The 13,770-nt window shown below is 43.1% G+C and overlaps 1 protein-coding gene across 1 annotated transcript; it reads left to right on the top strand.

The window, feature by feature from the left end:
• Window positions 1-481: 481 nt before the first annotated feature.
• si:ch211-159i8.4 (matrix-remodeling-associated protein 5) lies at window positions 482-12,845 on the top strand. The gene is made up of 8 exons (XM_061233520.1): window positions 482-672; window positions 962-1,091; window positions 1,627-2,017; window positions 2,865-4,574; window positions 4,887-5,071; window positions 5,927-6,671; window positions 7,523-8,426; window positions 10,937-12,845. Exons 1-8 carry the CDS (start codon window positions 482-484, stop codon window positions 12,843-12,845), a joined length of 6,165 nt encoding a protein of 2,054 aa, XP_061089504.1.
• The last annotated feature ends 925 nt before the right edge of the window (window positions 12,846-13,770 follow it).

The following is a 13,770-nucleotide window of genomic DNA, read 5'->3' as shown; positions in this document are numbered from 1 at the left end:
CTCTAGCCAGAAAAAAATGTTGACATTAATGTTTTTCAGCACTGCTTTTTTCTGCGCCCTACTAAAACATTGTTTACAAAATGGGATAGAAGGTATTTGACTTCATAATAATCAAAACAATGTACGATCAAAATGGTGGAGACATGGGATAATCACTAACAAATGCCATTGAAGAGGAAACAATACAAAAATTAAGAGAGTAACTAGTATTAGGTGAACCAAAGTTGCCACTGAATACAAGTAGCTGTATGTTTGCTCATTGGCTGTCAGCTTGGGGCTTTCTATGTCATAGCTATCACTGCATTATGACAGTTTGCCCCATTTGTCCAAGATTTTATATGTATATATATATATATTTTTTTATATATATAGATTTTATAATATTTATCATATTTTATTGACCATGGAAAAAAAGGGGCTACAGTACTCAAGCTTGCCGACACATGATTGTCTTCTCAGGTCAGATGATGTGGTTATAGAGATGGCTCCCCTGGATGTCTCTCCTTCCTGCATCATGATAGCCCTGCTGGTGCTTCTGGCGTTGCCCCTCACCCTGTATGCCTGCCCCAGGTCCTGCAGCTGCCCTGCCCTGCGGGAGGTGCACTGCACCTTCCGCCATCTCACCTCCGCCCCACGAAACCTGCCGAAGGACACCGAAAAAGTGAACATAGGGTAGGCTGCCAAATCTTATTCCTCACAACAGACCTACGCTGCAACACAGCATTTTAACAGACATTTCTGTTTTGCTGGGTTTGAACCTCTCACTAGCCCATGAGGTTCTCCTTTCCGCTTGGTTAGGCTCTATTTTTGACTCCTGGCACCATAACATGTAATCTATACCATGACGTTCGGATATAAAACACAAGGCAAATTCCACAAGTGTAGTAAAACTGGTTCTTGTTATCATATTTATATTGTAATGCTGCTCCACAGAACCCACTTTTTTTCTCTCTGCTTCCAGCTATAACAGCATCCAGGCAGTGGGTGCCTTGGAATTCACAGACCTCCGACGTCTGGAGATGCTTATGCTACACGGAAACGACATAATGACAGTCTCCCCCGGAGCCTTTCACAACTTACGATCCCTGCAGGTACAGTAGGCCATTGATGACAGAATCGCTTTTAAGCCCTCTGTCTACACGCAAAACATTCATAATCCCTTTCGAGCACAGCAAGTCTGTAAATCCAGAGTTCCAAAACCCCAGACAACCCGTAACGTAAACAGCCGAAACAATCACTTTTCACTTCTATGTATTTGTTTGCAGTTTAGTTGATGCAGCGGAATAAGATGCACTGTTGCTCTGATATGAAATATGTGCTCTGGAGGGCCAAAGGTAAAGATACATTGTTTCATGCTTAGTAAAACTGGGTCAAAAACATATACTGGGATTTTATTAACAATTTTCTTCTTTGTTAATTCTTCTTCTTTCATCTTTCTTCTGCCATTCTTCATCTCACAGTCATCATCTGATATTGGAGGAAGAATGGCAGAAGAAGATGAATCATTTAAATACGTCTAACAGATTATTTTACTAAACAAGGTACAGTATATGATTAATACTATCTCACAGTTTCATTGAAACAATGTACACATTGTTCAGTTGGTTGGTTTTATTTGATTTGCAGATTCTAAAGTTAAGCTACAACAAGCTGAAGACCATCAAACCCAAAATGTTTGAAGGTTTGACAGGCCTGGTGCGCCTCCACATAGACCACAACCTCATTGAGTTCGTCGAGCCATTTTCCTTCAATGGCCTGACATCACTGAAGCTGCTGCAGCTCGAAGGAAACCTCTTGAGGGATTTGCATCCACAGACATTTGTCACCCTGTCTTTCCTGGGGGCCTTCTGGAGTTCCAACCTGCGGCACCTCCATCTTGCTGACAACCAGCTGGAGTACCTGCTACCAGAAGCCCTGCAGCACCTGGAAAAACTGGAGCTCCTCTCTCTGCATGGCAACCCTTGGATATGTGACTGCCAGCTCCGGTGGCTCTTAGAGTGGCACAACAAAAACAATGGTATGATGTTGTGCTTTCATAAAGCCATTTTGTTTGCAGAAACCATGATAAAGTTTCCATGATAAAGACCATGATCAAGCCCTGACAAAAAGAGCCATTTCCAATTATGGTTTTGGAAACTGGGTTTTATTGCTCATCTTTTCACTTTCAGAAATATTAAGGCTCCTGTTGTTCAACTATTAAAAATCATCCCACTGCATTTACCTTAAACACATCAAATAGTAATTTATAGCTAACTTAGTAGAATTGCAAATGCATTATTCAGTGCTAGCGACTATTCATAACATGTATTTATTTAAGTACGTAATCTTTTGTAACATTACTGACTTACTGATTATTTCTCAACTCATGATTATTGACTTTAGACTAATACTGTATCTAAATACATGACTGAAACTCAATCTTTCATTTTAGATTGACTTTGTTCTTCTCCGCTTCTCTACAATCTAATTGGTTCAGCTAATAAAATTACTTCGTAGGATTTCACCACTTATAATGATTAGTCTCTCTTTATCTAATGAATCAAAGACCACTTCATCACATATAATTGGCTTTTTATGTGTTCAAATGGGTTTAGAGACACAGACCTGAATTAATCCAAATGATTAAAAACTGAAACATTTTAAAACAGCAGGGTGCCACAAATTGATTTCCATGATTAGCGACATAAAGCAAGCATTTCCCATCTGTATTTACTGTTAATAATCAGTATGAATGTTGGAAAAAATCAAAAAAGGCAAAAAAAATTGGATTACACATTTTTAATTTGATTAGTGTTTACTCTTACTGCTGTATAGAGCATCTGCAAATGTTGTCTTTGGCCCTCACTCTCACTCTCTCTCTCTAGGAGTGATTAAGTGCAAAAAGGATCGAGATTCTGGCATGAGTGACAACTGTGGCACATGTTCCTCTCCCCTGCGTCTCAACAACAGCCAGCTCTTTCAGCTGTCCCCTGAGCGACTCTCCTGCAGGAGACCCACTCTCCAATCTCCCCTGAAGCTGAAGGAGAGCCCCAGCTGGGAGGAGACCGAGTCTGACCTCCCACAGAGCAAAGACCTGGAGTCCCCACTAGGACACCTTACCTTTGTACTGTCTGACAGCCATGAGAACAGGGCTCATGTTCCCTGCACGGTGAAGCACCCGGACCAGAGAACCTCCATGGTCTGGCAGGCCCTAAAAGTGCCAGGGCACGTGTCAATCAACGTCACTTTGACGACTCTGCTGGAGTGTGAGATTGACCGGGATGACCTGCAAAGGCTCTGGAGACTGGTGGCCTATTACTATGAGAGCCCTGCTATCCTAGAGAGAGGACTGAGAAAAGATTACAATGGGTCCGGTGCAACTTTTCAATATGCACAGTCTGCAACTGAGGAAACACCATATTATACCGAGCTCAAAGGACATTTAACAGCTGAACCAGACTGGTTGCTGCAGCCAAAGGTTACCCTTCAACTTAACAGGCGCAAGACCACAACTAAAAAACTTGTCCTGGACTTTTCTACTTCCATCTCAGAACAAGTCAATCGTGAGGAATGGCAAGAAGATACATCATATACTTGGGCTATGATACAAAGAGGGGGTCGAGAGAGGATACAGTTTGCTTTGGAGGGTTCTCAAGCCAGCCTGAAGTGCAAAGTAAAGAGCTCGGGGCAGCAGCCTGTGGAGTGGATGCTACCAAATTCATCAATTCTTAAAGAATCTACTTCAACACTGTTTATCTCTGAGGAAGGCACATTGCTTATAGACAAAGCAAGTGTGTCTGACTCTGGGTTGTATCATTGCATCGTACGGACTGAGAATCATGTGGACATTGCGTCCTTCAGGCTAATAGTAAGGGAACTCTTGCTTGGTCCTGAGGCTATAAATGGCAAGCAGCTATCTGTTGACAGTGAAGCATCACTCACCATTCCCTGTTCTATTTCGTCAGTGAAGCCCAGTGGGGTCAGCTGGTACCTACCCTCCAATAAAATCCTGCGACCAGTAACACGAAAAGAGCGGGTCTATGTATCGACTAATGGCTCTCTGGTTATCGAAGAAGCTATAAAGGAAGATTCTGGGGAATACAGCTGTTTGGGGGCAAATCTCTATGGTGCAGACATGCTATCTCACCAAATTACAATCAAAGACGCAGAACCACCGACAGTTAGTGATACTAAAGTGGATTTTCGTACAAATAGTAAATTATCTGATGAAGAGGGATCAGGATTTCTGGAAATAAAACGCACCAATCCTGCACAGACACCACACAGGACAAGTGGGAGGCTCAATGGTTCTCGGGGTCATTTGAACCAGGGTCAGAAAGGACGGAGAGTCAAGGAAGGTAAGAGGAAATCTAACAAGTCTGTTAAAGAGCTCGACCCTAACCGCTGGGCTGAGTTCCTGGCAAAAACCCATGCTAAGAGCCCTACTGTTCCCTCACCTCAACCAATGATGACTACAGTGATGACAACAGAAAAAACTACAACTCCCACTACCACCAGCACTACTACCACTACTGCTCCACTTTCTCCTTCTCCTACTCCTCTTCCTGCCACTACTACCACTTCTACTACAACTAGTACTACTACTACCACCACTACTATTACTACAGTTACCACACTCAATTTAATTAGTACCAGTTCCTCAATAAGTGCTAGTGAACTTACTCCAGATGGATCTACAGAGAAACCAACCACACCAGAAGTTCCCAAAAAGGTAAATTACCTACTACCACTTCCAACACTCTATGTAACAGCAGCTCCAAAACAGCAAACAATGGCAGTCCTCCACAGCAAAGAGGTCTTCCCTATTCCCACGCCATACCAATTAAATCCTAATCCTTTTACCGTTGCCTACACTGGCGATGTCCATGTAACCCTCCTGAACCCAGAAGTGACACAAACAGAACCACCACTGGACAGACATATAGTGCAGGACAGAAACAAGACCAGCTCTAATGCAAATGGGACACAGAGATTTAGGCCCCCGTACAGACGCAGGAGACCCCCTTACCGTAGGATTCGGCCTGGCAGCTCTTCCAACAACATTCCTCTCCCATCACCTGACAGAAAGCAGGTCAACATCAGTCAGCTTTCAACAAGCTCAGAAGGACACGAGTCAACAAAATCAAAGAATGCTGACAGCTCTCAAATGTTGGACAGTAATACAAGCCCTCCTGTTAATTCAGAACAGTCCAGTGGATCTACCCACTATAAATTAAATACAGAAGAAAAAGTAACTCGCACAACCCTCCTTATTCTTCCAACGGAGGAGTCGGAAATGATTAATGCAAAGACCACTATAAATCCAGTAGAAAACTCACACAAGGCGCAGACACATCATGCCTCAAGCACATATTTTCCACTGCACCATGATACATTTATGCTTTCTACAAAACCACCTGCTGCTACACAAAAGGAAACAACTGCACCTCTTTTAAACAACAGGGTTCAAGTCTCTCAACCATCCAGCCAAGAGAGGAACCAATGGAATAGAAACAAGGAGGATTCCACTCCATCAGCAGACAAGAAGTCACCATGGGTGCCGACAACAAAAGACACCTCCCAGGTTCAACCAAAAACACAAACTGTGACCACTCTGGCCACCAGCACAGTGACTCCTTCTTTAATCACTTCTGTCACAGTACCATTGGATAAACCTATACTCTCAAAGGGGGAAGTCCAGCTGGTAAACGTTTCTCCGGCTGTTCCAATTAAAAACCCAGCACAGACATATATACAACCAAACAAGGAAATGGAGACAAAGTTGAGAACAACTGGCTCAAGCTCGAGGAATCCTACTTACGGGAGCAGGTTGAGAGATCCTTTACCAAAGTCACCAAACAAACAGAAGGAGGACTTGTCAAAAACTAGAACTGAGAACCCCAATCCCCCAATTGTTCCTGCGAACCACCCATGGGTAATACAACAGCAGGCCCAGAAGAAGCTAAACAAACCAAACACACAGACACCATCTACTTACAACTTACCCTGGGCTAATCCTAATTTGTTCCCTGTATGGCCATCAGTTCAAGGTTCGAGACGCTATCCTTCCTCTCCCGGCAGACCCTGGCATTTCCCCTACCCCAGGGAAAGAGGTGCCGGGGTTACCAACCGCCCAGAGATTACCGCGTTAACTGCCAAACCTACAATTTCCATTCCTGGATCAGCACCTCCCGGATGGGTCGCCACCACTCCACCAACCTTACGTCCTCCTCTGAACACCTTTCCCAATAGGACCAGGGACTTTTCATTCCTTTCCAGGCTTAGAAACAGATATAGACAGTCTCAGCTGGATGCTTTCCGTCTTTCACAATTAGCAAAGACTATCACCCCAAAGCCTAAGGCCAATTCCCTTTCTCCTAAGTTCCACAAACCTCCGACACTTCTAAAAGCCCACAGTCCTGTTACTCCCGCATCCATACCGTTGGCCGCCAACAGGCCTCCTTCCACGCCCAGTGTTCCCTATGGCAGTCGATTGCACTTCAGCCATCGGGGCCCAAAGAAACTGAGCACTGCGCTGCCCTTTCCAGAGCTGATGGGAAGTGGAGCGAGGCCAAGGATCACCTCTGTTAATATTGTCAGCATGTCTGCTTTGGCAGAAGCGGATGTGTTCCTCCCTTGCGAGTCATCAGGGGAGCCTGTGCCTGCACTCTCCTGGACCAAAGTCTCAACAGGTGGGTACTGTCATCGAATTTGAACTCTGCTGATGTTCATAACACATGTAAATATAAAAAACACAAATATTTTCTGAATGCTTGCACAGTGAAAAACAGTTTATTGCTTTTAAAGTTTATTGCTTTTTGGGGGATTTTGTGAAGAAAAAATTGATTCTTTACAGTGTAGACCAGTGAATCTCAGGGATCCTATGTTTGTTTGTCAGCTATTTGAAATAGCATTGTCTCTTCAATTTCTACACACATGATCCATGTACTGTTAACAAATGTGCAGGTCACAGTACTGTATATAAAACAAGCAGATCATGGCATTGATGGCGGTGGTGACAGTTATAATTGATGGTGATTATTGGGTATACAATGGTGAATAATAAGTGAGTTATGAGAACTTATGTGAAAAGGTTCCTGCATATCACTGGACAGGATCAGATTAAGAAGGGACGATCTGTGTCTCTCCAAATCACTTTCAGTCAGCTCTATGGCTAATAGTACCTGCTGGGCTGTTTGACAGATCCCTTGGAGAGGACATTCTCTGTGTTGTCTTTGTGTGGCCAAGGTAGCTTAGTGGGTAAGGTACATGATTGGGACCCACAAGGTCGGTGGTTTGATCCCCAGTGTAGCCACAATATGATCCGCGCAGCCGTTGGGCAAGGCCCTTAACCCTGCATTGCTCCAGGGGTGGATTGTCTCCTGCTCAGTCTAATCAACTGTATGTTGCTCTGGATAAGAGCGCCTGCCAAATGACATTCATGTAATTAATCTTTGTCCTTCTAACCTTGCTGCTGTCCTTCAGATAGACCAATTAAATTCTTCCTTAATTCATTCATACTTTTCTTCTGTCTCCTTAACAGGGGCCAGTATTCAAGCAAACACAAAACATGGACAAAGATTTGAAGTGCTGAAAAATGGGACCTTTGTGATTAAGAACGTTCAGTTGCAGGACAGAGGCCAGTACCTCTGTACTGTACAGAACAAATTTGGGTCGGATCGTATGGTAATTACCCTCGCTGTGCTGACCCAGCCTCCTAAAATTTTGCCCCCAAACCCTACGGACATCTCTGTGTATTTGGGAAGGTCTGTCAGCCTGGACTGTCTGGCAGAGGGAAAGCCCAAGGCTCAGATTTCTTGGATTCTTCCAGACAGAACATTTGTTCGAGAGGTGGGGCTTCCTGACAGTAGAGCCGTGCTACTGACCAATGGCACGCTGAGGATCCCGGCGGTCAACTTTTCAAGTAAAGGAGACTACAAGTGCATTGCGAGCAATGCCGCTGGTGCTGACACAGTGACATACCGCATCCATGTTGCTGCTTTACCACCCACCGTCAAAGAGGTGTCTTTGGAAACCATCATGATACACACAGGTAGAAGTATCTACGTGCACTGCACCGTGAAAGGAGAACCAACCCCAGTCCTAAAATGGAGCCTCCCCGGCGGGGCCCAGATCAAGCCCTCCCAGTACCTTGGTTCTCGGTTCTTTGTCTTCCCAAACGGGACACTATTTGTGAGAAGCATCTCGCAGGCCGACTCTGGAAAATATGAATGCTCTGCCACCAATGCAGTGGGTTCTACCAGGAGAGTTGTTCAGCTGGACATCAAGCCAGAGTCCTCCAGCCCCCAGCGAAGTGTGTCCCAGCAGCACAGAGTCACAGCCATGTATGGCTCCACTGTGTACCTGCACTGCCCCGAGTCAACAAGCGTGAAGCGCACTGCCCTCTGGAGGCTTCCTTCCAAAACGCTGATGGATTATCGTTACAGGTACAGACACACACACACACATGCAAGCACACACACACGCAAGCACACACACACACACACACACACACATTCTGTGCCCATATATTCACACCCTTGGCAAAGACAAACAAAAATAAATAAATAGTAATACAAGTACAAGTAATGTTTTCATTAGAAACTGTATTTAATAATGAGTCAGTATAATCAACCAAAATGGCATTACTGCAATGTTATATTTGTGATTCTTATTTTTTCCCAAGATTTAAGTGCCACAAATATTTCTATAAAGAATAACACGACTCGGTTATATTCCCTCATGTTTCTAGATTTCTATTTATTCCCCCTTTATTTAACCAGGTGAGTCCCATTGAGATGGTTATCTCTTTTATAAGGGAGCCCTGGCAAGCAGAGATTACAACACAACGATCCTTCTAACCTTGTTTGTGCAATCTTTGAACATTCCTCCATACAAAATTTGTAACATCCTTCAGGTCTGCCCTCTTAAGTTCAGGCCACATTTTATTATTTCAAGTTCAAGTCTGGAGCTGGCCATTACAAAATAGGTTGTAGTCAGTTAACCATTTCCTGGTGGAATACTGTCTTGCTGAAAGATTAAAGGTTTGAGCTTTCTGGCAGAGGGAACCAGTTTTTGTTCAAAAAGGTTTGGTAGAGTACTTTCAGTGGTTTATTCAATTAACCCTTTATAAGAGCCCCTGAATCAATAGATGCACCAATAGATGCAACAGCTCAATAATATCCACCAACATACAGTGTGCCACCATAAATATAATATTCTTCTAAAAACCAAGATCAATTTTGGCCTTAAATGACCATTGTGCCCGGTTCCAATTGAGGTTCTAATTCCTTTTAGCAAATTCCAGATGCTACTTTGTTGTTGCCCTCAATAGAAGCTATTTTTTCCTGGCAACCCTTCTAAAAAGCCCATTGGCATGCAGATGGCATCTGATGCACAGACTTTGTGTCCGCAACATGCGTCCAAGGTTTGTTGATGTCCAACTGTGGCTTTTGAATTATTATTTATTTTTGCCTTCCATACCATCTGCCCCACTATGTACAGGGACAAGATGCACCTGCATCCTTTAGTTGACCAGTCAACCCCTGGTCCAGTGGTTTTAAACATTCATTATTTACCTAATTATTTAAAGTGTAAAGTAATACAGCTTGTTACCTATATACTTTATTTTATACAGCTTTCTTCTTTATCTAACACATATCGATAAAGCTAATCTTTATCAGGGGTTTGCATATTCTTTCTTGTTCTGGTTTATAATCTCCATTTTAGAGTCACAAACTTAAAATGGCAAGTCAGTTTTGGTGAGGCTCCATTAAAGGCAATTAGTGTAATTAATAGAATTAATGCCTGCCATGACTTGAGAGAGCTTGACTCAAGATCAATCAGTCTGTTGTTTTGAGGTCAGAAAATGTGCTGGCTCCTACTGTTAATCAGACACTAAATTATTTAAACTGATTACATTTAATTTGACACTTTCCTTGCTTGGCCACTGGTAAGCAAGGGAAAGAAAGATCTGAATTATCATATCAGATTAAAGATTTATTACATATTTATATTTTGAATGCAATGTTTTAGGGATGTTTCTTCTTTATTTTGTGTTTTCTAATTTCTAATTTCCGTCTTTGTATCTGTAAAACTGTGGTTATTTTCTGCATAGTAAGATGTTAGGCATATAACATCTCCTATGTGCTGGAAAAGTATGTCAATTTTTGCAATTAAAAAAGACTGAAGGCTAAACTGATGACCAAACCTTAAAAAAAGTATATACAGAATATGGGCAGTCTGTAGCCTAGTGGCTAAGGTACATGGCGGGGCCCCGGACGGTTGGTTGTTAAAGCCCCGGTGTAGCCACGATAAGATCCACACAGCTGTCGGGCCTTTGAACAAGGCCCTTAACCCGCATTTCTCCATGGGGGATTGTCCCCTGCATAGTCTAATCAAGTCATTTTGGATAAAAGTGTCAACAAAATAGCATATTATATAATTATATAACTATGTTTAAGTAAATGTATCAATGGCTCGCTGACGACAACTGAGAATAGGACATCTAGAATAGGACATTGCCAAAATACCTTGAATGTGGAAACTAGGCTGAAAGGCAAAAAGCAAATGTGAAAGCAAGAAGAAAGCAATTAGTTATAGCTTTGGAAAGAGCATTTTGTTGCTGGCTCAATTTCAATTTTCAAATTCATTTTATGCTTTAATATTAACACTACTTGGCTACCTTAGATCTTTTATGTCTTTTGTCATTTATGTGTTACATTGCCTGTTGGTAGGCTGTATGAATGTTTGCCTGGAGTATCTGCTGTCTAGAAAGTCTTTTACAGAGCTTGTCTATCTCAACTCTACTTTAGATTAAAAAAAAATTTCAGATAATTTACATTCAGCATTCAAAGTTGTCATTTCCAATACCATTTTTGGGAGTACAATTAAAACTGAAGTACATTTAGGATATTAACATTGATTAACAAATCTGTCTTGTACCTTTATGTTTCAGCCCGGAGAGATCAATCACTGCGTTCCCTAATGGCACTCTCAGGATTCTGCAACTGACAGAGAAAGATGGAGGAACCTATGTCTGCATGTTCCAGAGGCCAAATGGTGAGGACATGGAGATATTTCAGGTAGAAGTCCTCATGAAGCCACCAAAAATAGAACCCTTGAGATCGGCTCAGAAGAGAGTCACGTATGGCGAGAGCTTCCAGGTGGACTGTGTGGCATCAGGTCTTCCAGACCCAGAGTTGTCCTGGAGCCTGCCAGATGGCACCATGATCAACAACGCCCTCCAGTCAGATGACAGTGGAGCCCGGTCACGCCGCTACGTAATGTTTGAGAATGGCACACTCCTCCTGCAGCAGATGGGCAAGACGGATGAAGGTGATTACACCTGCTACGCTAAGAACAAGCTTGGAGCGGACGAAATGAGGGTTAGCATCAGAGTGGTGGCGGACTCTCCAAGGATCCTGTTCAAGGACCAGTCATCCCTCTGGGCTCATCTTGATGAGCCTGTGTATATGAAGTGTGAGGCCAGAGGAGAACCTCCACCTACAATCATATGGCTGTCGCCAACCAATGAGATAATTTCTTCTTCATCTTCCAGGTATCAAGTTTTGCGGGATGGGACTCTGGTAATCAGGAAGGTTAGCTTCACTGACCGGGGAAAGTATGCTTGTGTAGCCAGGAACTCAGCTGGGGACGACATAAAAAATGTGAAGCTGGAAGTGGAGGCCAGAGAACCTCAGATAAACGGACAAAGTGGCAGAACCAGCATGAAGATTCTTGCAGTGTCTTACCAGACAACGTTACTGGACTGCAGAGCAGAGGGCATGCCAGAACCACGCATCACCTGGACCACATCCTATGGCATGTCACTGCCTATGCCTTATCTGGGTGGCAGGTTCCAGGTCCACAAAAATGGGAGTTTGGAACTGCGGGGTTTGAGGAAGACGGACGAGGGTCAGTTTGTGTGCCTGGCGAAAAACAACCTGGGAGAGGCGAGACTAGAAATTGAGCTTGAAGTAGCTGCCCTTGCAGAAAAGCCAAGCTTTCTAGTACCAAACATTGAGGTTTTGCCCCTGAAACTAGATGGCAGTGAAGTCACTCTGGAGTGCCAGGCCAGAGGCAAGCCTTTGCCAGAGTTCGTGTGGGTGCTCCCAAACAGTACTGTGCTAACCCCGGGGACTAAACTCCAGCGCTTCCTTCACTACCCACGCAATGGGACCTTGCGAATATCGCATCCAGTGACCAGTGATAAAGGTGTCTATCGCTGCCTAGCTAAAAATGTGGCGGGGCAAGCTGAGAAAAGGTATGTTTTAGAACCAGGAAGGAAGCCCCAGATCCGTGGAATATCAGGACCCACAAAGGTTTCATTTGGGCAGAATCTAAACCTACCTTGTTCTGTTGATGGCTGGCCACAAGCTACCATCACCTGGACCCTCCCCAGTGGCCTGGTCCTGGACAAGCCTCAAGTCACAGGAAGAGTAACATACCTAGCAAATGGCACACTTCAGCTCAGAGAGACTGCCACATTTGACAGAGGGACGTACATCTGCAAAGCCACAAATACATTTGGGTCTTCAACGCTGTCATACCCAGTTGCGGTGATGGTGTACCCTCCACGCATCACGAATGCACCACCGTCCATAACAAGGGTGAACAGAGGATCTTCAGTAAAGCTGAGCTGCGTGGCAGCCGGCATACCAAAACCGGACATCTCTTGGACTCTCCCTGGTCGCACAACGCTTGTGCCTAGCAACCGATTCGCAGCACAGGGTGGTGTCCACATGACAGTTGAAGGCAGCCTGGTCATTCAAAATCCTGTGCTCATGAACTCAGGGATATATAAATGTAACGCAAAAAATGCCCTTGGAACAGACTTCAAAGCGACTTACCTTCAAGTGCTATGAGTAATCAGACATGTAATCATAAACAATACCAAAATAATACATAATTTAACCTTGCAATTAGAATTCTGATGTGAATTTAAATCACTGGAGTACAATTCTGTACAGAAATAACTAAATTACGTATTCAAGTATGTAATGACATGTCCTTTCTTGTGCATATAGATGTTTCATTTAGGCAAAAAAAAAGAGTAAAACTGAGTAGCCGAATAGTAGTTCAACATTTGAACTAAATATGCAACAATTATTCAAATTCAAATTGCATCTCAAAATGGACAGCTGGCAGTGTTTTATAGCAAGGATCTATCACAAAACTTTATCGTTTCCTATTTATAAGAATACAAGTTTGTAAATATTTATGTATGCTATTTACTATTTCAAAATGTATTATTGTTATTTTTTTGTGGTTCATTGTAAGGCAAACTATTTTTTCAAAAATGTACTGTAAATGTAAAAATGATCTCAGTGTGGTTTCTGTGTCCCTGCATCATCACATACAACTTCACCAAATATGGAACCATCTAGATAATGCATGCTTTCAGATTATATTGTCCAGCCAATCTCAATCAGAGCCATGCTTTTAGATTTTCTGCATTGTAAAGTATTTACAACAAACAAGCCGTTCATGGTGAAACACAAAGGGGGCTTTGTTTGAGGCAGATAAGTTAGGATTGTTCGAACAAGCCTGTCAAAACAGACGTCCTTATTCTGTCCTGCTACTCAGGAAACCTCCAACTGCTCCTGGGTGAGTAAAATGAATTTGCAACAATTTGTAGCCTATACTGTTGGGTTTAGCCTATTGCCTTGTCCCTAAATCAGTGGTCATTGGTGGAAAGTTATAAGGCTGCCTAATCAATTCTGCATGAAATAAAAATCATATTAATTATACCTTTAATAATATTGAATAGTTCTTTTAAACAGATCTGAA

Source organism: Conger conger, chromosome 3, assembly GCF_963514075.1.
Source record: "Conger conger chromosome 3, fConCon1.1, whole genome shotgun sequence".
NCBI classification, from domain to species: Eukaryota; Metazoa; Chordata; class Actinopteri; order Anguilliformes; family Congridae; genus Conger; species Conger conger.
This window is presented reverse-complemented; position numbering and strand designations above follow the sequence as displayed.

Coding starts and splice junctions, on each gene's coding strand:
- si:ch211-159i8.4 (XM_061233520.1), top strand. CDS start 482: ATGGCTCCCCTGGATGTCTCTCCTTCCTGCATCATGATAGCCCTGCTG. Junction 4,575..4,886: donor TACCACTTCTACTACAACTA/GTACTACTACTA, acceptor TCCTGAACCCAG/AAGTGACACAAACAGAACCA. Junction 5,072..5,926: donor CATCACCTGACAGAAAGCAG/GTCAACATCAGT, acceptor GTAATACAACAG/CAGGCCCAGAAGAAGCTAAA.